Source organism: Heliangelus exortis, chromosome 20 (genome assembly GCF_036169615.1).
Source record: "Heliangelus exortis chromosome 20, bHelExo1.hap1, whole genome shotgun sequence".
NCBI lineage: Eukaryota > Metazoa > Chordata > Aves > Apodiformes > Trochilidae > Heliangelus > Heliangelus exortis.
Genome location: NC_092441.1, coordinates 3,499,795 through 3,525,979, shown reverse-complemented (window position 1 = coordinate 3,525,979; position 26,185 = coordinate 3,499,795). Strand labels below are relative to the sequence as shown.

Here is a 26,185-nt window from a genome sequence, read left to right as displayed (position 1 = left end):
GAATGGTTTACTGAAAAAAAATTTAACTATTGCAAGTAAATGCAAAATATTTGATATCCCCAAAGTCCTGTAATCTAATTTATGTTAGCTATTAAAATTTACATCTAGTTGTATAGGGGGATGAAATAATCGGTTGAACCCACAAAAAAAAAAAAAAGGCATTATGATTTACTGAAAAGATTTTCCTCATTTTCTGTATTCTTACTCATTTTTTAGCTAGCTAGCAAGGAACTTGTTACAACTACTTTTTACTTTCAAGTAAGTTTTACAGGAAAACAAAACTTTTTATGACATCAAACTGTTGTCACAGGAGGTATTTTGTTATACCTTGGCACTGTTCTATAAAAGTATCAACAAGCACATTTGTTTTAGGTAACACAACATTTCCATACTTAAAGGGAAGAACATGGAGTAGAAAGGAGAGTGCCACTGTAGGAAACTTGCAGTGAAAACAAGATTAAAAACTACAAGGTTTCACATAATAACCATGTCTGAGAAATGATGGTCTATAAGAGTCTTTAATGACCCTCTTCACCTCCAATGCCAGGACAACAGATCTAGAATGAGTGTTGAGAAAGTGAACACAAAGAAAATGTCTGAATCTAAAGAACTTGGACATTTAAGGGCAGTGATCTTGTATTCAACCCTAACCAGAGCTATAAGCATTTCCAATCTATAGCAAACAGTTCACGGCCAATTTGCTCACCAGACTCTTTCACAGGTACCTTGCAGTGCTGTTACCTCTCTATTTGTTCACTCTCATTTATCCAATGCATCTCTTTAGAACAAATTTTCATGTTTTAATGTGTTTGTACCTAGCATCATGAGGAGGAGTACCTCAGGATTACAGTTGTTGATGATCACTAGAAAAAATCTCCCTATTTAAAATTAAACTTTAAGTAAATAATTTAAAACATGTATATTGGAAAGACATCCGTAGTGTCATGAAAGACAGGTAAGAATTAAAAAGCAATCACAAATGCCCATGGAAGCAAGCAGAAGCAGCTGAAGAAGCAGAAGGAAACACATAATCAACACATTTAAAACTCAGTAGGTGACACATTAAGAAACCCCCCTCCATCTCATGTCAGATGCCTGTGAGCAACCAACACAGTGACCACAGACAGCCTCCAGTTTATAGGGGGAAGAAAAGGACTGGGTCCAAAGCTAAGATTATGTTTACTAATCTTCTGGCTTTTCACGTGTCATCACCATAGAAAAACTAGCTCAGCCTTCTGAGTCCAGCCAGCAGTTTTAACATCCTAATTCCTTTTGGGTTTTTTCTTTCCCCATGGGTTTTTCTCCTAGAAAAAGAAAAAAAAGTGCTTGTTCCAGAACATACATAACACTCAGGACAGCAAGGAGAAGGACAGGCTGCCTATCAATTTTTACTACAACAGTTCATTTTAAAGACAAGTCTTTCTTGCCCCTACAGAAACACCATCTTTTAGTGAAAGCCATTAGCACTGCTTTTTGTGATCAGATCCCAGTTGTTTGCATGTAATACACAGTGCAATACATTCACTGAAATAAGTCCCAGCTGTAGAAACACAATGCTGGGCTGTTGCTAATGTGTGTTGTACTGATAATGAATGGTCGTCTATGCTTTAATCTGAATAAAACTCCCAACTGCTCTGTCTCTCCTTGCCAAAAATTCCCCTTCCTCCTCCAGACTGTGGTTGCATTCCAATTACACTGCTGATTGGAATGAGCCTGCTTGGGGGAGGGAGAGGGAGGGAGACAAACCAACACCCACACCCACCCCTCCTCGCCTTCTGATGGTTGCCCCTGGGACCCTGAAATCCTTTGGGGGGCTTGAACCTATGGCTGACACAACAGACTTTCCTCCACGTTGTATTAAACTCTTCATAAATTTATTTACTTAGTAATTTTAAAGAAAATGACAGGCAAGCAGCACACCGTGTGCAGGTTCCAGCAGGACAGCTCAATACTTTAAACATTTCCAACAAATTCCTACTATTTTCTTCCATTATTGGCACGCTACCAAGAAACTTAGGACTTTTCTGCTTGCATCCCCTCCTTGGACCTGCTTAAATTCCCACATGGGAAAATACAACAGGAGGTCTTCAACTATGCATCAAACACAGGACTGTAAATATTGCCATACAGATTTGCAAAAAACAGCTGTTGAGGTAATAACTTTCTCAATTAAGGTTCTGAAATAAAACTGTTTATCCCAACTACTCACACTAAATTTTATTTTACAATCAGCATCACCAGGAGTTATTTTAATTTCCTTCCAATTTTCATTTCCCTTTTTTCTGCAGGTAGACCAAGTGACAGAACATGATGATAAACTCAGAATTTACTTTCAAGTTAATGAAATTCATGCACTTCAGAAGATGGCAATCGATTATCATCAAGACGGGACACACAGAGTTAGGTAAACCTAACAAATACGTTTTACAGGTGCTCGGGGGGTTGAGGAAGGAAGGTATTAAAAAACCAAAATGAGTAGAAATGCAGCAGTGGTTCATTATTCTAACCAGGATCACCAACCAACAGGAGCTGGAGGGTTTCATCTTGCACGGAAGAAGAAAGAAGGCTGCAGCTGTTCCCCTCTCAAATCAGGGCCAGCAGTCATAGGATGCAAGGTACATCAGGAAGCTGAACTGGCTTCACAGAAAATTAAACCTTCTGGGGAGATGGATTAGCTTGCCACTGGCTCCAAGAGCTGCCTTGACTTACCCTGCAGTGAGGCCACCTCTAGCTCTGATGCCAAGGAAGTGGCAGAAGCAAAAGAGGCTGCAAAAGAGGGAGGAACAGCCCCACACCCTTCCCCCTTGCACTGGAAAAAATGCTCTCCATACCAGTGGGTTTTCCTCCTGCCTGGTTTGAAGTTCTAGACATTTATTTAAAAACCTTTTTTCTTTTTATTTTCTTTTTTTTTTTTTTCTTAGCAGATTTTTGCCAGTAGGATACCTAAATAACAACCTAAAACTCTTCAGGTTTTCAGAGACACAATCTTAAGCTTTTACATTTTAATGGAGTTTTATTTTCTATTTCCCAAAGCACACTCAGAAGCACATAATTAACACACTGAAAAAAGCATTTCTCCTGCAAGTATACACACAAGTGCTTTCAGGCTGCTCTGTTTTACTTATTGACAGCTGCTCTGAGTCTCACAAAGCACTAGAAATGTACAATAACCTAATGAGTCTAAACCAGAGTGAGTACCAAAAGCATACAAACACAGAGGCTGGCATGCCCTTCTTTAAAAGGTTTAATTATTTTCCCCAAGACTTTATCTGAAATTCAATGCTACCCAAATTAAAACTCAAAGCATCATCCCCTGGAGACATGAGTGAGCTGGCAGGGTCACGGGTCAGGAAGGTGCCAGATGAGATGCAGAGGGAAGCCCAGTTCACCCAAGGACACTGGACCAACCGATGACAATTTCAGACATCCTCTGCTGGATTAGATGGAAAGTAAACACTGCACCATCCACTCCAGCCCTGGTACCACAGAAGGAGAGTGCAGTGTGAGCAGTCATAGAATCATAGAATAGGCTGGGTTGGAAGGGACTTCAGAGATCATCAAGTCCAACCCTTGCTCCACTCCCCCCGTGGTTCCCAGCCCATGGCACTGAGTGCCACATCCAGGCTCTTTTGAAATATCTCCAGGGATGGAGAATCCACCCCTTCCCTGGGCAGCCCATTCCAATGGCTGATCACCCTCTCCATAAAGAAATTCTTTCTAATGTCCAACCTAAACCTCCCCTGGCACAACTTGAGACCTCTTGTGCCCTCTTGTCTTGCTGAGAGTTGCCTGGGAAAAGAGCCCAACCCCCCCCTGGCTCCAACCTCCTTTCAGGGAGTTGTAGAGAGTGATGAGGTCTCCCCTGAGCCTCCTCTTCTCCAGCCTCAACACCCCCAGCTCCCTCAGCCTCTCCTCATAGGATCTGTGCTCGAGTCCCTTCCCCAGCCCAGTTGCCTCCTCTGGACCTGCTCCAGCACCTCAATCTCCTTCCTGAGCTGAGGGGCCCAGAACTGGACACAGGACTCAAGCTGTGGCCTCCCCAGGGCTGAGCACAGGGGCAGAATCCCTTCCCTGGACCTGCTGGCCACGCTGTTCCTGAGCCAGCCCAGGATGCCATTGGCCTTCTTGGCCACCTGGGCACACTGCTGGCTCATGTTCAGCTTCCTGGCAATAAAGCCAGGTAAGCCTCAAGCCCCCATCATGAGCTCTTTGATCTAAGCTGTGTTTTTCCTGATGTGAATATGGAAATACAGAACATGAACCCTTCTGACCCCAGAGCTAAGGGAGCCAGGACAACCTGGAAGGGATGGCAGCTTCTTCACACAGCTATCTGCCCACATACCCTTAACACACTGCTGATACTGGTAGGAAACTTAATTTCCAATTCTCTTTCAGAATTATAAACCTAATTTAAATCTAATGTAAGCTTAGAATCATGTACCAATTCTAACCATAATGTATATAATGTATATTCTTACTTACTTACTTAGAATAATGTATATTATTACTTGGAATATACATTAGAGCAATTGCAAAGTTCTAATGAATTTTTAAAGTGCTGCTAAATACTAACCTGTCAGGTTGAAAAAATATTCAGTGTTAGTTCTTAGTGACATATAAAAGCATTATTGCTAGGCTGATATCCAAACACAAGGTAGGCAGCTTATAAATAATTTTTCAAAATACATATTAGGTTACCCTGAAAAGGTAACACTTTTAACCACATTTTCCTTTAATAATTGTTAAATTTCTAAGTTGCCCCACAGACACATTTCTGCAAGCTCAACTTTGACACAAGCCAGATGCTAAATCCCCAATACACTGCATGTAAAATGAAACCCATTTTGAAGGATCACATGCACCTGCTTATAAGCACTGTCAGTTAGAGCTCTGTGTCTCAACCAATTGGAATTATTCCTCTGGGACTAAACAAACAAAACCACAATAACCTGCAATCAAACACCAATCAGCAATATGGATTATCCAGAAGTGAAAAATGCCCGAATAACACAATAGATTTTAAATCACTCCAGAATATGCCAGAAACTAACACAGTAACACTTAAATTTTTCTTTTCAACAGATTCACTGTAATAAATTCTGCATACAGTGTTGTGCTTTGACTGGTTTCAGGATTCTAGATCCATATTATCTGCACGTAACATAACTCATGGAGATGAAAATTCAAAATTAAAACATCCTGCATTTATCAGGGAAGAAATGCTGATGAGGATGTGTTGCACCACTGATTATAAACAGTTAAAGTCAATAAATCATTCATATCATACAATAATAAAATTCTGGGACAAATTCTCCAAGGGTATTTTAAATTCTCATCAAGGGGGGGGATGACACAACAGCAACTCAAACCTCCAGCAGCCTGTGCTGGGGCCCTTTGAGTGACTTGTGGGCAAGGCCAGATGGAGCCTGCCTAGATTTGCCATGTTTAGACTCCTGTTTTAACATCATGATGTCTACTTCACAGTATTGTTTTACTGTAAACAAAAGGCTTCCTTTTCCACTTCTCCTCCCTTATTCCACTCCAAGCCAAACGTGAAACAAAACACAAAACCCCCCACACCATTGAATTCTTCCTTCAAGCAGCTAATGCATTCACATTTCCTAGATTCATTCAGTGATGGGCTTGCTGCCACACACGTCACCAACTCTATTCACACGTCCAGTTTATTTGATACGCCTGTCAAGAGGTGAAGGAAAGAAATTATGCTGTGGTTTGCAATCAAGGGAGAAACCCTCCCCAAGCATTTTAAATCTTACCATCAAGGCTTAAAAATCTCTTGAAGGAGATCGCGTTTGAACCACTGAAACTTATTTTGTAGGTGCAAAACCTTAAGTACTTTTTGTTGAGCTTTTTTTTTTTTTTTTCTTTTCTTTCCCTTGCTATATTAAACCATCCTCACCAGGGCTCTGTGTAAGCCAGGGCTTTTTGGTCACAGCCTCAAACAGTGAAAAAGAAGCAGAAGTAACACGTGGGAAACCTTAAGAAAACAAAGGCTATTAGGAATATTTGCATTTCCTGGTTTAGTGTGGATGCAGCCTCTCAGCCCAGCCAGGATGTTTCTATGTGTAACCTTCATACACTACAAATTCCACTTCATTTCTCCACCCTACCCCAAAATGGCTTAACTCTCACATCTTGTCCATCTTTCAATATCTGAAAAACCACGTCATCACCACTTACAAAGACCACTGCTATGGTGGTCAGCTGGGGCTGGTGGCAGAGGGGGACCAACAAAGCTTTAAATTAAAAGCTAATAGAACATTTTTTTTAAAAAAAAACAAACCCTAAGCAGTCAAAGATCAATTATCAGACCAACTTTCGAGTTCTCTCTTTTGTTTCTCACATTTTCAGTAAGAATAAAGTTGTATTCCAATAAACAAAAAATCAGGGTGGGAAATTGAAATCCATTAAACAAACCCATGAGCTTAGCTGTTGTATTTGATGCACGACCCTCTCAATTTTATGATTATTTTATCTTCCTTCAGTATTGAAAAAAATTCCCACTAAAATGAACTTTTTATTAACATTTTTATCATGACTAACTCATCTCAAACCTGCAGAAGTTACTATACACTCTACACAAGTGTGAGAGAAGTACACCCTCTTGTAAGCACTAACTCCATTATCCTGGAAATATAAGAGTATTTAAGAGCTCAGGCAAAGAAAAGGGGGTACCTCCAATCTGAAATTCTTCAGAATCATTGTGCTAAAATCTTACCTCAATCCTTAAAGACTTGTCTGAAATCCCAGCAGCTTTTTTTTTAACCTAGATTCAGTTTAGACTGAAGTGATTAGACCAAAGTTACTAATTTGCAAAATACGTGGAGAGCACAGAATTCTTCCTCTGAGGGTGGGTAAAAGGAAAAGGTAACATGGAAATTTACCCGAGGATTTCTCTGTTTGTTTTGATAGGAAAAGAGGGGGGGGGAGAGCTAACACCAGAAAGAAATTATAGCTCTGTTCTGTCTGATGTATTTCATGCACCTCTGAAAACGTGCTGGGGGAAAAAACCATGTTAACAAGAAGCAGAACCCTCGGATTTGTTTCACTGCAGTAAAACTCTCCACCCTCTGAATGATCTATAGTAGAGGCACCAATAAAAGAAATTCATGATCTAATTACCAACCAGACAAAAATGCCCTGAATTTTAAAAAGGGCTTCAGACAAGAGGCACCTGCAGCTACCCCAGACTCCTGGGTATCAGGAATTGCAGATAACCAGCAGCTTTCCAGACTCCAGGGCTGCTGCTGTCTCTGCTGGGACACAGTCACACACTGGAGTTAAACAGGAAGTCTCAAAATTCTGTCTCTGCTACAGACAGGATCCTGGGGGAACTCTGGTACTGCTGGGGCTTTTCTGGGAAGAGGAGAAAGGAAAAGAACCACCAAAAAATAAACCCAACAACAAGGAAGACACCGAAAGCGTGTACATCATTTGCTCTTCTGGAGTAATTCTCATGCTGCTTGTTAGCAGAATGCAATAAATGTTAATTTTATCAATAAGAACAGAAGGATTGCCAGCTGCTTTAAAAGAAATAATTCCTAAAACATGGCAACAGCTAAGGTGATGTCTTTCATTGGAGGGAGGGAAGTAAACTCTAGTATTTAAAATATGCAACTTAAAATAGCCAAGTGTTTTTTTTTAAATAATTCCCCAATACACAAAACTTAATGTTCAAGAGTTCATGAGGATCATGATTTCAATACTACCAGTAGTAAAAACAAATTTGCTAACTAAGCATCTACCTTAGTCTAAATTTCTTGTTCAGGACAATATTTTGTTTTCCTACTTCACCCCCTTTACTGAAACTGTATTATATGAGGAATACAGAGGAATGATGCACTCTTTACATCTTCTACTTCATCATCAGCTTCACACCCAGATTCTCATCTGTCTCCTTGAAAATTAAGTGGATCCTACCCCCTCCTCCTTTAATGTATTTGAAATATTAAAGCAAAACACCCCTACATTTACTTTTTTTGAGGGAAAAATTGTTTTCGTGGAGTGTTTTCTACTCTGGAAACTGCCTCTCTCTAGAACTGGATGGCTTGGCTTTACGAACTGAAGCCTCATTTCCAGGAGATAATTACATGAATAGACTACACAATTTACAAACTGCTTTAGTTAAATTATTGCAGTCCTTTAATACCAACAGATTCAGTTTAGCTTCTCTGTGTAAACAGATGTTTTCTAGAGAACAAATCCAGAGAGTTTAAGAAGTTGTTTCTCTTAAACAAGAGATGAGCAATCCTATTTCAACAAAAGCATCTTGAAGTCTTGGTTTTTCTTGTTTTCACACAAGTTGCTTAAATCAGATCACTGCAATTTATTTACTACTTGAAGAAATAATACAAAAGGGATTTTGAAGACAGAGACCAAGAGATTCAGATGAAGTAGCTTGTCAATATAGGAAAATAAAGAATTTTGTCCTAAAAAGCTTACCATGCAACTTTAAGTTCCCTTCTTTTGAGAAGATGCAATGCTCAGGCAGGGAAAAGACAATTTTTTTGAGAAAGAGAAGGACATGGTAGAAGATACTGAGCAGTGCAGTGAAGAGTAAGAAAGATAATGGGAAGCAGGTGAGACTGACAGGAGTATAAAATTGATTACATTAATGTAAAATTAACATTTTACTCTGTGAATCAACACTCCTAGCAGTAGATCAGAAGAGTTAAAAATCCACAAAGGTATTTCCAAGAAGTTGAGAGAATATTTTATTGCTAGACATCAACAAAGGCAGAATGGCTTTCAAACCAAAGGAGCAGGCAAGTGTTTCCATTGATCTCAAACACAGGTGGTGAACTCCAGAAAGCCTGAGAGGACACATTTACTCTGGTGCCTTTCACTCTAGAAACCCCAACCAAGCTTCTTGCAGTTCCACTCACAAACTAACCATTACTTTTTCTGATTTCTACCTTTTATTGAGCAGGTGCTTATGGAAGGTGAGAGTTCTCCAGAATTTTTCCATTAATTTCCTAGGCACACTGCTCCTTGGATAGCTCAGCTGCTGAGTGCTATCCCAGCCTCAACCCCCAATAGAATTATTTCCTAAACAATATATATTAACTTGCCAAGTAAAATAATTTTGCCTCACTATTATCTCCTTACCTCTCCATTATTTAATACTTTATACCTTCCAGTGACCTAATTCTTTTAGCTTTTTATCATCTCTGGATCTTGCAGCCAAAACATCAGTTTATATTACAAGACCAGAGATGTGCTAAAACTCTGAGCAGCTCTAAGAACAATGAAGGAACAAAAGACAGCACAAGCCTTTTTCCCCCCTTTTCACTCCTTAAATTAGCTAAGCTGTGCTTCCCTTCTGCATTGCTCATAAGCTCAATTTATGGACTCACAAATATATTTCATTTTTATCTTTGTGCATTGTAGTCTACAAATGGTTGATGCTAAAATACACAGAAACATTGAATCACTAACTTTGGAGAGGACCTCTAAGGATCATGAACTACAACTGTCATGCAAATTTTTAAAATCCTAAAAATCCAAAGGCAGTGCCCACCCTGGAACTGGCATGCTACATCAAATTACTTCTCTAGCTAATCGTGGATTTTCACTAGATATAAGCTAATGAACTGTGCTAAGTCAGTTCACCAAGTTCTGCCAGCATCACTTCTGTCATCCTTACATTTCAGACTTGTAAGGATCCCCACTAAAAGTTGACATTGCCAAAGGGTCACAAAAAATGGGAAATGCTTTACGGATCCGTGCAAACATTTTGCAATTTAACTAAGAGTCAGGAAAGCACAGAGATACATTTAAACATTTAGGAAAGAAGAACAAACAAGCAAGTCTTGTAGATTTTCATCCTAAATACATAAACTGCTGCTCAGAAGACAACAAAAACCACAGGATTGGAGCAGATAAAGTGTTAATCACATATTTGGTGGTTTATGAGCCAAAGCAGTCTGAGGTTTAAACTGCTTCTGCTCAGTGCTCATCCCATTCAGAGACGATGAATCATTTCCCATTTGGCACCACTCCTGCCTACAAGGCTGTCTTCTGTGAGATTTCTCCTGCATCCTTGTAATAGATTTGCTAATTTAGTACACCTGACTTGGAGCAGAAGCTATTGTTGCCAGCTGTCAGACTAGACCTCGTCCTGTTTATCAGACACATCTGAACCATCCTGTTCTGCCCCAGTCACAGAAACAGAACACTCTTTGCTAATCCCAGTGCAGTAAATTACTTTCTAATATCCTTGGTTTTCTTGCTCTGCCAAAATACCAACACATCATCGATTTAAAGCAACAGCAAAATCAATTTATCCACAGCAGCTGGGTTCATACCAGTTTACCCAATAAGCATATTTTTTTAAGTCATATTTGCTGTTCTAGTCATTCAGTCCACAAATTCCTGAGTTTCAGCAGCAGAGGTTTGACTATTTTAAACAAAAGTAATACAGGCTCACAGGGAGTGTATTCTAGTTTTTTAGGCAGGCCTCCACAGCTCTTTCAAAGATAAATCAGAGCAAAACAAAGTATTAAACGCCTCACACACACTAAAACATTTCCTCATTTTCCCCAGGGCTCTGTGCATGCAAAAGAAACTGCATTACTTTCTGTTTATAAATATTTGTCTGGACAGCAGCTGAAAAGAGCAGGGGCAACAGAGAAAATATGTGAGGTTTTTGCCTTTTTTTAAAAAAAAACCTACCTACAGACAATCTGGGAAACACATAGAAAAAAAAATGTGTATTACATTCTTACTCCTAAACAAAATCTACCAGAACTTAAGTCTTTACATTCTAGGTGACACAGATCAGTTATATGGATGCAAAAAACCAGACTCACTCTTTTCAGGTTTTATACACTGCCCAGAATTCTTACTGCATTTTAAAAAGCTCACTGTGTTCACAGAACATCTACCCACAGGTTAGATGCTCTTTTGATACTTTTACTCTTCCAAATATTTTAGAGCTCAGTATAATCACCAAAAATGAGAACACATTCACTCTGCTAACCATGGAGTATTTACATTCTTCTCTGCCATTTTAGGGGGCTGTGGAAATGCTTACTCATCCCTAGCATTCAAATCTGGTTTTGTTAATTCCTGCTGAGCAGTCAGGGAAGCACACCTGGACTCTTCCACCTGGGACTGACTTAAAAAGCCAGCCAGAAACTGAGACTAAACAGGCAAAAGCCACTTTTTTGTGGTGTGGGAGCAGGTACCACACCACCCTGTGGTCATCATCTGCTACTTTTGTCTCCAAAATTTCTTCTAACTGTAATTGCCTATTTGTAATCTGGCAGAGGATCCCTGCTAGTGTCTGTCTTCATGATAAAATCAACACGACATTCAAAACAGGTCGATGCTTTGACTGGTTACAAACAGGAAAAAAAAATAATTAAGAGAAATAAAGAGCACCAACTCCATACAGGAAAGAATTGGAGCTCATCAATGCTACAGGTAGCAGAGGTTGCTTCTAAAATACAGATGCAGGGAGGACTCCATGAAAGGGCAAAGACAGCACTGCTAACATATGGTATGAATGAAAATTTGTAGCAAGTTCCTAAACCAAGAGGAAATGAAATGCAAGAAATTTATGGACGCAAGAAAAGGACACTTCAGAGCAGCAGATTGCAGCAAACCTGGGTGGGAAGATTCTTGTGATGCAATTAATTCCTGCAGGGCACCCCTCTCTACAGGGAACCAGAGCAACTCTTGGGGGAACATCCTCTGCTGCGAAAATCCTGCCCCTTGCAGAGGGGACACAGCTCTGGAACTGCCTGCTGCACCCTCAGGAGCAGAGCCAGGACCTGTTTGTCCAGGTGGGACAGAGGAAAGGAACCTGGGAAACAGAACAAAATCTTGGGAATTTGGGAAATGGAGAGGCAGCTAGAACAACAGGACTGAGAAGCAGTATTATTCCATAGCCCAACAACAGCTTCATTGCCAGTCTAGTCCCTCATAAAGCCATTGTTCCCAGAAATAAAAGGGAAAAAAACCTACATATGTATTTTCACAAGGTTTTTCATTGTAACAGTTGAAATAATGTATCAGATACTGAATTTCAAGTGTTATTCATCTGTACAATTTAAACTAGCCCTGAGTAATCATTAAAGAAAAATATTTGCCAGGAAAAAATAACCCAGAATATATGATTCATTCATTTCTGAAACAATAAAATGGTTCACACAATAACAAAAATAACTCTGTTGTAAATACTACAATTACAAAGTTAAAAACACAGACAAACACAATGAAGAAAGCATGACCTTAACAAAAAACAAACGTATGCAAATAAAAAAAAAAATCTTGACAGAAAAAGGTAATTCCATAAAGTAGTACTGACACCTTATCTGATGGAAACTATATTCTTCAGCTATTTAAGTCAGTAGTCTTAAAATAACAAAGGTAAACCTCACCTCTTAAGCCCTGACACTAGTAAGCTGATGAACAGATATTTATTTCAGCACAAAGGTGATGCATGTAGTGTATCTTAAAAGGAAACAGAACTCTGGAATTTTCAAGACAGTAACATGACAGGGACTCCTAAACAAGTCCCTGGGAAGTAGGGCTTTCACAGACCTTAAATAATGAGAAAGAGTATCAGCTGGAAAAAAAAAATCAAGTATTTAACAGCTTTACAACAGCTCTAAGCTCAAAAAGGTGTGAAAATGAACAGCTTTTTGGAAAAGATGTCTTCATAGGAGCAGACAGTGTTCCAGCCCTGTATCACTAAACATTGGGGGGGCTGGAGGGGGGAGAAAAGCACTGTTCAGCATCAACAAGGAATGCTGTGCAAATATGAAAAGAGTTTTAAAAGCTCACTTTTCTTCAAGGTTACACAATAATAAGCATAAGTTTATTTAAAATGAAACCTTGCAGTTTCACGTTCTATCAGTTCATTTATTTTTAGTTGACTAAAAAAAAAAAAAAAAATCATCCATCTGATGGCACTCATAACTTCTCCTCACTCTGTCTATATATAGCCATTTTCTGAAGAGATCTCTGCAAGAAACTTCCAACAGAGCACGATGCCTTTTTCTTGCTGGAGATCCACCTGCCCACTGCCTGTAACTTCTGATTCATTTCTTCAATGTTTAAACTCTTCTGCAGACTCAGCTGTGAGTGTTTAATATAAAGAGAGAGAGTGAAGATCAAGGTTTTTTACCTTTTTACAGGGAACTTGCTCTAAACAAAGCACAGTATATTCTATCAACCCACTAAGTGTCAGCTGCTGCTGTACCAACCCAGTGGTGACAAACTGAGAACCCCCCTCCTTCCACAGTGGAATCTTTACACACACTGCAACATCCACCAAAGTACATGAAATATTGGCATAGGTTTCTCTGCTCATTTGATACTTAATATGTCTGTATAGACTCTGACTAAAAGAAGTCAAATATTATTGCAACTCACTCATCAATAGCAGAGAGCACTTATCTGAAAAGAAAACATTAATTGCATCTCCAAAGCCTTCGTGAATAGACAGCATCTAAATTAGCTACAGAATTCAATTAACTACAGAATTCAATTATTATTACATACGAAAAGAAAGTTCTTCTGACCCTTTTAAAACAAGAAAACACCAGCACTAATGAAGTGACAAATACATCACAATTTCTTAGACTTGAGGTTTTTAAAAACCCAACAAAACAAACACAAACCCCACCACTTCTCAGGCTTGCTAAAAGCTTGAGAATTCTTTTTGTTCGACATATAAGGAGTAATCCTGATCTTATCTGCAAGCTTTTCTTAGAATTATGTTATGAATCATGGCCACTTTGAAGCCAGCCCCTAATTCCCTACCTCTTCTAAATAGGCTCAAGGTGATGAACATGTGGCACGAAGGAACAGATGGGAGAAAATATGGTGTCAGGGTGGGTTTTTTTTCTTTTTCCTGTTTGCTTTTGAACTTCTGTCCTCTGTTCAACTGTAACCACTTACATTCTCTGCATTTGTTAAACACTTCAAGCCTCTGCTATAGATGACAACTTCTTGCAAGTAATACACCCAAAGCACTAACATCAACTGCACATACAGCAACAGCAGTCTTGGGTTACAAAGCCAAGTGTCAAGAAGTTTGGAATCACAAGAATTCGGGCTGTCCCTGTGACCCTGTGTCATGTTCATTGCCACAACACTGGAGTCAGGGCACCAGAAGATTCCCAGCACCTTGTCCTGCCAAAATCAGCCTCCATCACCCTCCCATTTGTCCCAGACAGCTCCTTGTTCCAGTTCACTCCCTTCTCCAACTTCTGAGCCCTCTGCACCCTGGTTAATGCCTCTCTTCACACCAGGAGCATGCCACTGAGTTTGCATTAATGGGATGAGAGCAACTCCTGTCCCAGCCATTTGTTGAACTGTGCACCACTTCTTACTGATAGAGGCTGGTACAGACAGCTGCCTATTGCCATCTCCACGTGTGACAGCATTCCTGCCCAAGAATAAAGGATTCACAAGAACACAGGCTTTTTCAAGATGTGCAACATAGTTTTTATCTCCTTGAAACTGGCTGAATTTTAACAGCCAATTTATTCCCAAAATAAATTCAGCCTGATTTAGCTGCTCAGTATGAAAAATCAATGTTAGCAGGCAGCTTCACAGGAACTGAAAAGGCAGGCTTATAATGGGCAGTGCCAACTATAGCTGGCCTTAGGAGCTCAACTCTACTTATAAATTCCACTGACAGTGAAAAAAAAAAGCATAGACATTCAGACAAAATGATTCAAAATTGTGTTCAAATTACATGAGGTAGAAGCAACTGCAGGAACCAGTGCTCCTACTCACCATGCTGCTGAAATGGGATTGTAACATTCAAAAGGGTCAGGTTGACCAGGGACAATTTTTCTTTTCACTGCTACTCCATCACAGTGATGCAGGAGGGGTGCAGAACAAGGGCATCTGCAGCCTTGGGCCACACTAGGAACAACTGTTTAAATGCAGAGAGTGAAGTTTCTAAATTTCAATAAACTTTGAAAATATATAAAACTTTTGAATGGGTCCAAAGTACTACCCAGTGCAGATTAAGTTACATTATGCTGATACACAGGAAATAGCTGACTTATTCTACAGGATGAACAATTCACCAGAGAAAAGGCACTTTCAGGAAAAATGATAAATATTGTAATGAGGAAATCTGAGGCACATATTCACAACACCACATTCAGATTTCACAAATGAACAGAAATTTCTTCATCATCTCTTGGCAACAGAAGCAAGTGAGATATAGGTAAATGTAAATATTCTGTTTGTAGTTTGGGAGGGGAACCAATGGCTTTATTGTCTATCATTGTAGACAGGAATACAGAAATTTTAAAATCATTTTACCACCTCCTTGAAGGACAGGTATTGGGAAAACATTATGAACTGCAAGAGCAGCTTAAGGAAGGGACAGAAGACTACAAAAATACTTTATAACAAGCCACGTATGATGCATGCACTACTGAACATTACCAAAAGTCACTTTTTCCTTAGAAGCCACCTCTTTTCCTGTTGCAGAAGAAAGCAGAAACCACCAACATTTTAAATCATCCTCGGAGTCAGTCCTTAAGCAGAAATCCCAAATGTGAAAGATTTTTCACCAAACGAATACAAAGTAACATTTCACAGCTTCGGGATAAATCATGGCCACCCCTGCCATTACCATCATAGATTTAAACCCATTAACTTTTTGACAAAAAAACATATCAAGCTATTTAAAGCAAACCAGAACTACTGCACAGCATCTTGAACTCACAGGTAGCATTTGCTTCTGTAAGAACACACAAGCACTTCCCCTGTGCTGCAGCATTAATTAGCTCAAACGAAGACCAGCAGCAATTTCTTCCTATTCCACACATCCATGGACCAACAGTTTATTATAATAATGTGTGATATGTACATTTGAAGAGTCTGTGCACCAACACCTACCAAACACCCAGAAGTGCTAGTTAGACATTTAGAAATGCCCCGGATGTGACGCAGTTGAAATTATGAAAGATGGTGCTTAAAGCTTTCTACACTTGTTCACAGGCATCAATTAGCAAGAAGCTTCTGCAAGAGTGGTCTAAAGCATTTCTGAACTTCAGAATTCTCTAAATAAAGGTCCCATGAAATGTCTGCTGCAACACGCATTGTACTCTGCTTTAAAGTTTGGTATGTTCATGTGTCATGCTGCAAAGCCAGACATTTTTAATTTCAGGAGTAATGCTGAGCAAGTGTCTCCCAGCCTACAAGGGACAATATATTTTCTGTGACTCTTGGAAGATATATATTAACATTAGGAAGAGATACTTGGAATCTTGGTACTTTCACACTGAAAATGCAATCATTCCTGCTTGGCTAAGAGCAATATTGTAATGAGCAGCATGAAATGCAGGAGAGATTTCTGTACGTTTTAGCCCAGGTAGAAACACCACATTTGTTTTCTGCCTCCACTGACACACAACCTGCTGCTCTCACAGTTCTTTCATCTCTCTGTGTCAGCTCAGCTCCTCCAGACAGCTCTTAAAACCCTTTTGCCCCACTGTCTCACCTTTACAAATGACCCCTTTTGCTTCCAGACAACATCACCTGCCTACACCAGCTCCACCTTTCTACTTTCTTAATCACATTGGATATAATCTTTTATAAAAGAAGAAGTACTCATTTTGCTGCTAAATAAAGAGTTGAAGCATTATTTGGCATAAGGACACATGAATGCTCAGCACAGTTAATGCAATGAACCTCTAATCCCAGGCAGTTAAGCATTCATTTGATTCTGTGTGTTTTATGCAGACTTCCTCTGCACATTCAAGGATTTATTTTTTTAAAGCAGCCAGGTTTACAGGTACTATTAAGATATTTCTCCCTCCACCAAGAAAAAATGAGGATCCATTTTAGTATATTTAGAATTTTCCATGAAAAACAATCGCAAGAGGTAGGAGACCACCTTTCACTAAAATGAAAGAGCAAACATTTATTGAACACACACCATCCACTTTCTTCACATCCTATGATACACACAGCAGACATTTCAGCACATGCAGTTTTAGAAGTGTACAGCCTGGTCTTGTATCACAAAGAAATCACCAAGCTGGCTCAAATTTGCAGAAAATGCCTCCAGTATTACCAATGCAGATTGCCACCTACAATTAAATACAAGCACAACTGCATCTATAATTGAATTTATGTACATATCTATAGGCACACTGCAAATCAAATAGGTATGTTAAAAAGTTATGACTCCATCTAACTCCATCAGTAATATTAAAATATTAATATTAAATAATCAGTAATATTAAACGTTGCTGGCCAAGAGTTGTTCCAGAAAAGTTAACAATGGGACACATCCCAATAAATTCACATACTGCTACTTTTTCTTTCACTTTCAGAATTTTGAAAATGTAAGCAACACTTCATCTAAGCAATACTCTTTACTCACATTTGGGGATATCAGTCCTTCTAGCCTTATTTACTGAAGCAACAGTAAAAATTTTATTTTCAATTAGGAAAAAAATGTCAATGCCAAGAATCTGCAGGATGCTAAAACACAGCTGATAATTCAACACAAACATGCCTTGTAAGAGACCTGAACACAAATCACCCCAAACACAGTCTCAGAAGGCCCAAAACAGAACCATGTTTTCTGTGGATTTAAACTCAAGAGAAACAATGTCCATGGGCAGAGAGTCAAAAGATAATAGCTCTAAATCCCAGCTTTACCTGGTTTATCCTTTTTATGATCTTGAGTGTGTCTATTCTCTATTCTGTATCAGTCTCCCACTTCAACTCAGATGATAATGCTTAGCCAATTCTGTCCTGAGCTTTGTTATCTACAGATGAAGATTCCTTTAAAGCTACAAGCATACTTATCTGTGCTTTCATCGAAAGTATTTCAAGTTTAAGTAGCATGAAAAAGTCAACAGTTTGCTTCCTTGAACATCCTATTGCCAAATGTCCCTCAAGATTTTGATCCTCTTTCCCAAACAGGAAAGGTGCTGCTAAGAGCAGGCACACACAGGAGCTACTTTTATATGCACTGTCGATATTGCTGAGCTAAATCTTTACCAGCCTCTCAGAAGTCACTGGAATGACCTCAAATCCTGCAGTGTCATAAGCATTTACATTTTATATATTAAAGCATGCACAGAATGGCCTGCATAGTGACATACTTGAGCCATGAAGCCAAGTCAGAAGTTAGGTCATCTCACTGTGATGAAAGGAGGGAGGACGCCCAAAGAAAACCTGCAAGAAAGGTCTGGCCCAATGGTGAGATGTTACCTCAAGTAAGATGGCAAAGCAAGGACATGCTTCAAAGGCAGTGAGATAAAGCAAAACACTAAAAGCTGTCTTTTTTTAGGGATCACCCATTCACCTTAAGGCCATAAAGGAAATACGCCTTCATCTGGAGCCTGATCAGATTTTCAGTGTAATTTAACAAATGAAAAAGGAAACAAAATAATTTGTTACCACTGGCTGAGTTACTCAGCTAAATTCAGCTCTGCAAACAGACATGATGGGACAGCTTAAACTCTTTAAATGTAACTGAAAAGTACAATTCTAAAAATTACTCCCTATTTTTCCACCCCAGGGATTTCTCTTATTCTTTCCCCCAACAGCTTTGTTTTTTCAAACATTAACATTAGGACAGTCTGCAGATTTCACATACATCCCCTACTTATGTTCCATATGTTACCTACACACATAAATCCTCTATACTACCTTCTACTCCATGCCTTCCTGATTCCACAGCCACAGATGAAGATTGGGCCTTTTTGCTCCTCTTTTTCCTGGCCACAACAGCTTACATAACGAATCCTTGAACACAAAACCTAATTTTATACCCAGGCAAATAAAGCTTTTGTCATAGAAACTGATCCTATAGAAACAAGCAGTTGAGACTGCTCAATACAGCTGCTCAGTTGTTTATTACAAATCTTCAGTGTCTGTGGGATCCACAATTAATTTAGATGTATATAAATACCTATACCTATATATAAAAAGGATGTATAAGCACTTCATACTTTGATTAAAATATTGAGAGCCAAGCATCCATCAATCCATATACAATCTGATTAGATGCATGCCTACTGACTTTGTTAGGACTGCACCAGTTTAATCTACCTACCATGTAATTTATACATTCTGATTTATCAAGCAGTAGTTTTCAGCAAACCATATGTCATGAAGTTAAATACAGCTTACATGAAGGAACACCTTTTGTTTTATTGTTGGCCAAAGCCTATCTAACTACAGGCTGTTGGTGAGAGGCAGTCCTGCCCCTCTTCTCAGTAAATGTTGTTCCTAGAGTGAGGCTTTGCTACCCATAAGCTTCAGTTCTGCTTCCAACAACACAAAGAACCCAGGATTTAGGTTAACCATTGTTTTCAATTGTGTTAATTTAGCTGTTAGATTTACCCACTGCAAAAGCCAGGTTTGGAGAATCCACATTATTTTGCAAAAAAAAAAAAAAAACAACTCTAGTGTATTCTTGCTTTTTCTATATAAAAAGTACTTTTCTTGATAGATATTGTTAGCATCTCAAGAGTTCCTACAAATTGTTAAAAAAATAAAAGTGGCACCTTCTTCCTTCACCACTATAACCTCCCAGTAAAGCACAATACCACCTTTGTCCTGTAAGGACTGAACAGACAGTAAAATCAACAAGAGAGACAGTAGAACAGCAGATGAGATGCTGTCCATTGTCTATGCTTTAATTTCCCTAATTAGCAACCTCTGCCAGCAAACCTGAAAGCTTACAGTTTGGAGGAGGAAAACCAGACCTAATAACTCCAGGCCTACCTCTTCATTCTTTACCAACAGCACCACTCCTCCAGCTCACTCCAGTTTTATCCATGGCACATTTATTTATTTATTACCACTTTTTACAATTCAGAGTAACTGTGCTGTGTGACTATGAAGGTATCTTTATCTGTTAACTACTCTGACACAAATGCTAACACATGAACTAAATAAATTCATGTAGTAACCTTTATTCAACTCAATATATTCTAGAGCCCATGTGGTTATTCATACTTCAAGCTGATTTTTAAAATACCTCTTCTACTTGATAAAAGCAGCCTTATGGACTGCATTCAGATAACTGACATTGATACAAATGAAAGCAGTCAAATTAAACTATTTTAACAGTAGATAATTTACAGAGTAGGACATTAAATATTTACTGAGCAACTGAAAGCAACGGTCATTTCTCTGGTTTTTGAAGAATATAAAACCAATGCAGTTCAACATGGGGGTGGAAGGAAGAATGGTACATTCTGCCTGGGAGACCAGTAGAGTGTATTTACAAATACACAACAGAGAAAAAACACAGGAATAGAGTGGGATGACACCACTTGCAGCTTTTGCAGAAGTCAGATGTACTCAGGACAGCACTAGATAAAAGGAGGTAAAAATGACAAACATGAAGGAACTTTCCTTATATTACAGCCTCAGCCTCCTTAAATAATGTTAATGAAAGCTGGTAGGATAAATTTTAGAGAAGAGCAATGCAATTCTAGACTTAAGCTAACTTAAATTACATTGCTCATATTATTTTACAAATCTTTGGACTTTAACAATTATCCAGCTATTTTCTAGTTCAAATTTCATCAACATGTGTATCATTCAAGATTCAAGTGATATTTACTACAGACAACAAAACCTAGGAGCAAAATAATTACCTTTTATAAGCAATTTATAACACAGATGCACTGTAAACTAAATAAAAACTTACTAGAAGTATGCCACCACTGTGGTTTTCTCTGTTATGGAACCCAGACCTAAATAAACTGTTAAACACTTAGTGTAAAGGTATGCCAAACATTTCTCAGAACTTTCTTAAAGTCCCAACAAAGAATCAACCTTTTTTGCAAAATGAGGCCTAGGTTAAATATTTTATTTGGCTTCTCAAGATGGACTGAGAAGTTGGGCACTAGGCTCCAGATCAGTTCTTGGACTCACATCAAACATTATCCTGTCATTTATCCAGTCAGTCAAAACAATGTTTTCCATCTAAAACTTTAATGTTTATGTCCTGAAAAACTGCTAATTGAATCCAGTTCTTAAAATTAATTTTTTAATCTATACCATCTAATTTAGACATAATGAACAGAAAACGTAAGTATTATACAATGATTGCAGAATTAAACCTATAAATATTCAAGCCAAAACAGAAGACTGCTAGTTTCACACAGCCAAGGAAAATGAAGATTAAATAGCATTTGTCAATTTGAGAATAAACTTTTAAATGACTGATCTACAGATTCTTTCAATTCCAAACAGTTTTAGAATTCAAGAGCCCTCAAACTGCTTTTCCAATCAAAAAGGGTAATCAAAACCACACAGAACACTTCAAACTATTCCTAGGCAAGGACTGACAACATGTCAGCTGAATTCATAAAATCCAATGTTCTTCTTAAACATGTGCAGCTTCCTTACAACAAATGACCTTATGTGAAACAACTCACAATGAGCAAAAGCACAAAACACCTCAAAGCCTTTTTTACTGAAGAAGTAGGCCAATGCTTCATATAAACTTCCAAGTAACAGATCTGGTACTCGGCAGCTGTTACCCCTGGAACAGTCCCTAGAAAGACAATTTTGCCAGCATCCTGAGCTCTGCATATTCCCTCCCTAAAATACAAGATGACAAAAAACCTCAGCAACCTTCCTTAAGATTGTACCTGCTTCTTTTGGGGGCTGACTGCACCACTAAAGCTACAGCATATTTCTTGCTCACAATCACACTCCCCATAACATACTTACATTGTCACAGACAACATTTCATTATATGCTTAAACCTTCATAAAAATAAAATAAATACGAAACAAAATAGAACACAAAAGCCAAAGGTGAAGGAAACAACTCCCTAAAGAGTACTTTCCACGCTTTTACATAAAGCTACAGACACTTTCAATGTTTCAAAGATAAGCATGTCTGAGTACTCACTGCTCAGGACAAAGTATTAAAGCACTGCAAAACACAAAGCAATAACCTGAAGAGAGAGCTACAAAACACTCTGTAAAAACAAGGCAGGAGTGTTCCAAGCATCAGTCCCAATTATGCTTATTTTACTTCTAAGTGCAATATATATATACACTCACAAGTCTCCATGAAAACTGGATTACAAATTTAGTCCAAGTATTTCCAAAGTAAAACATCAGCAGATACATTTTACTTCCAGTATAAAAATAACATACTTTGAAAAATAAGTATGAAAGCCCCTCTCTTTATTAGGCATTAAGCTGGAAATATTTCACATACACTGAAAGTGAATACATCAACTTTTCTAGTTTTTTTTTAAAACACATTTGGCTTGCAAGTTGGTTAAATACATTAGATGCAAAAGAGTATTTACACTGTTACCTATTATTTTCTATTAGCTTACCTTCGAGGTACTGACACTTTATAATACAAAATACCGTTTGTCTGGTGGGGGACTTGGAATACTTTGAACTACCTCTTTTCTTTAAAGCCTCCTGTATTTTTAAAAAAAAAAACTCTAGCAGAACTTCCAAGATTTTTTCTCTATTCACCGGGCTATTATATGGAGAAGAACATACTTTCAAGCATTTAAAAGCAACTCATTTTCCTTTTCAGCATACAGGTGAGCAGGTTTTATGATACTTTAAAATATTAGAGGTCAAGTGGTCTTCTGAAAGAGGGCAGTGGAAGGCACTTTCCCCAACCAAGCGTCTACAATATTAACTAAGGAAGTTGTCTTAAAAAAAAAACCAAAACACAACAACAACAAACAAAGAGATCAAAACAAAGAGTGTGACAGTTTCTTTCGAGTTTACGCTGAGAAGACCAAAGGAAAAATAAAAAGCTGGGGGTGCCGAGAGAAAGGAGAAGGTGCCCAGTGCCTGCAGCCAACACCGGCGGGTTCCCCCACGCCTGCAGACCCCGCCGGGCTGAGGGGGGCCCGGCCCAGAGCCCGCACAGAACCTCTCGTTCCGTAGGCGCGGACCCCGCGGCGGGGCGAGGGCAAAGCCCACCGGCCCCTTTCCCCCCACCCTCCTCCCGAGGCCTGGGGGACTCCTCCGGCCCCAGGTTCAACCTCAAAGACACATGGAGGGAGCCCGCTCCCGCCCCTCCAGCTGGGCTCTCCTCACCCCGGGCTTCTCCTCACATTCCCCCCTCCCCCCAGACCCCCGCTGCTCTCGGCTTCTCCCGTCCCTTCCCTGCCCCCTGCCCGCCCGAACCAGACCGGCGGACGGCGTTAGGCCCCGCCGGAGCCTGCCCGCTCAGCCTCACCTGTCAGTCGCAGCTTGACGGGCCCGTTCCGCCGGGCCCCTTGGTTGGACATGTCCCCGGCCGCTCCGCGGGCTCGGCGCTGCCTGGCCCGGGGCTCCCCCTGCCTCTGGGTCCGGGAAGGGAGACGGGGGGGGGGGGGGAGGGGAGGCGCTAATGGAGTCGGGTTGGGCGCTCAGGGCAGCGGCGGCCGCCGGAGGAGGAGGAGAAGCCCGGATGTGCCCAGCGTCGCCATGAGCGGGGCCGAGGAGGAGGCGGAGGAGGAGACGCGGCCGCCTTCCTCGCTTCCCTTCCCTCCGCTTCCCCGCCCCCTCGCCCGGAGCCCGGGCGGCGAGCACAACAAAGCCGGGGACGGAGCCGCACGGCGGGCGGGCGGACAGACAGCCGCCTCGCCTCGCCGCACCTCCCCTCCCCCGGCTCGGCCTGCCCTGCCCCGGGGGAGCTCCCCGCGTACCCTGCCGGTTCGGAGGAGCCCGCGGATATTTCCCGCCCCCCCGCCTCAGGGATGTTGAGGGGGGAGCCTCTCAGGGGGCGTCGAGGGTCGGGGAGAGAGGTGTCGGGAGAAGTGTGGGGAATGGTGGGAGTGAATCGCTATGGGCGGGGGGAGTGGGAGATGAGGAGGAGGAGGATGAAGATGGGGGGCTCGGGGTGGGAGGATGAGAAACATAAATGGGGAGTGAGGAGTGAAATGTGGGCAGTTGCACCCAAGAGTGCTGCGGGGCGGTGATCCGGGGCGGTATTTCCACGGGTAGGGTGTGACAGGCTGGCCATGGGGACTGGTAAACTTTGGACAGGTATGGGTCTTACCTGTGCTTTGGAGGAATCGGTTCTGTGAGCTGCCATCCTCAAAATATTTAAAAAAAAAAACACTATACCAGAAAAAAAGCCTTATTGCATGGCCTAATTTAACTCCCATCCCAGAAAAAAGGTGACTCCAGGGTTTTCCCAGCCCTTGGTGTGAGGGGAGCTCAACACTGCAGCAGAGGCATGGGCAGATTTCTGTGGGGACAAAACGGCCTCAGAAGGCTGAGAAAAGCTCCCAGGAAAGCTGTGAATGTTGCCACAGTGACGCTTACCTTAGAAGACTGAGCTAGTAAACCCCACACCTTTTCTTACTAACAACATTCCCTTCATGTCACTGCACTGGCTCCTTCCTGTTGAGGCAACCTCTAAAGTATTGCCACATGGAAGTCATAGATTAGGATCTAGTCTATGGAGCAGGAGCCAAACATGGGATGGAAAGATGACCTGTGTTTCACAAAGTTTATAATTTAGCTTCTACACAGCCCAGGAGGTTTACTTTCTGTGCTGTGTACACAGAACTGGGATAGAAACATGGCTAGAATGGGCCCATCTTGAGCTCAGTGCTCGGGCCTCATAAAATCAAATCTGGGGTGAGGAACTGATTTTTTTTCTCCATTGAAGGCCTTAGAAGTGGAGTGTGGCTCCCAAAGCTTTCCCCCCTTAAAATGAGACCCCTCCCCACTGCAGGTGTGTGCAGACTCACATCTTCTTCCTTTCCAAGTGTGTCTTAAGCACCAGGTTCTTCCAGGTGGGAATTTTCAATGTTTCCTTCCCAAGATCACTTCACCTGGGAGCAGAGGAGTCCTGGGATCAGGATGTGGGATCCCTTCCTCACAGAGGACTGTGTCTGTTGCCTGTGTAACACAAAACCAGCAAGAGTTAGAAACAAACCTTTCTGTACAGCATAGCCAGAGCACTAGAGAAAATATCTGATCATTGTTTACCCACTATTTCAAGAACAGAGAATTTGAAACAAGTCTAAACTTAATTTACCACAAAACAGACAGCCTGGCTGATTTTATGGCATATATGCTGCACTGAAACAGTTAGGAAGTTACTTAATAATAGGGACATAAATTCACACACACCTCAAAGATGTTTCAGGTGTCCCGATTCCTGCATTAAAAAAAAAAGATAAATCAGCCCTCACAATTGAAAGACATACTGTTAAAGTTTCAATCTGTTGAAAATTCATATACCCAGGTCATTATCCTTTCCCAAAACGAACTATATAAAGCAAATGGCAGATGGTTTGCAAATATTGCAACATTACCTGGCCACTGCTGACCTGGACAGAAAAACAAAATAGAAATCCACTTTTCACATACTTTATATATTTCTAGGTTACTCCAGATTTTTCAAAATATTATTTGGTTCTGGGGTCTTGCAGTGTGCCCTGGACCCAGCATTCAATAATTCTCATGCAGTTTGGGAGTAGTATTTAGTGTTATGTTAAACACAGTACTCTTGCTACATGATATTTTTCTAATGGATAACTAGTGACTCAGACATTAATTGCAATAGCAATATTAAAAGAAAAACAAACAGCTATTGGGTTTAAATATAGTATTTCATTGCTCAGTAGGTATATGAACATTTTAATGCTTTCACTAAAGTGTTTTTTAAAGACCATGAAGTATAATTAGTTTCAAACCACTTTTCAAAAAGCAGCTTGCTGAACTATCAATTTTTCTAAGATTTTTTGACAGGCTGCTCACTTTCACTGGAAGTCTTACAATACACATCAAGTGTGAGAGCATTAAAGGACAGTCTGTGCATTTAAGTCCCTCTATAAAAAGCACTGGCTGCAAGACTGCTGCTACTGCCACGCGTTTTTTAAAAATACGTGCACTATCTGCTTGGTTTTCTTTTTAAGCACACCTACACGACTTGAGCTTTTTTAGTCAGACATCCAACAAGGATCTGTGACACGTATGAAAGCCCTGTAGAGAATGTGTGGATATAACATGTGAGAGATGAGGGGCTTTGCTGTCATTAGCACCTGCACACATGGTATGTGTCCCACTTAGGTCAGGACTATGTCCTCTCCTGGCTAACAGAGGTAGAAATAACCTAGATCAGGTTGTATTAGGATAGAGAAATACACCAGATACAAACTGTCTGCCTCTCCTCTTCTGGCCCTGTGTAAGCATTGCAATGACTGCATCTGGGATATCCT

At 40.3% G+C, this 26,185-nt stretch overlaps 1 protein-coding gene across 3 annotated transcripts in view; it reads right to left on the bottom strand.

The window, feature by feature from the left end:
* Window positions 1–23,509, bottom strand: part of SMURF2 (SMAD specific E3 ubiquitin protein ligase 2) — a 58,912-nt gene extending 35,403 nt beyond the window's left edge. For 2 of the 3 annotated variants that reach the window (XR_011729970.1, XM_071764469.1), the window contains exon 1: window positions 11,631–11,793. Coding sequence is in view for 2 of the 3 variants with exons in the window: in XM_071764469.1 (XP_071620570.1) it covers window positions 11,631–11,715 (85 nt within the window). In the remaining variant the exon portion in view is untranslated. Of the gene's footprint in view, window positions 1–11,630; window positions 11,794–23,205 lie in introns of those variants that run through there. The other variant, XM_071764470.1, reaches the window with a different exon arrangement.
* Between the last annotated feature and the right edge of the window lie 2,676 nt (window positions 23,510–26,185).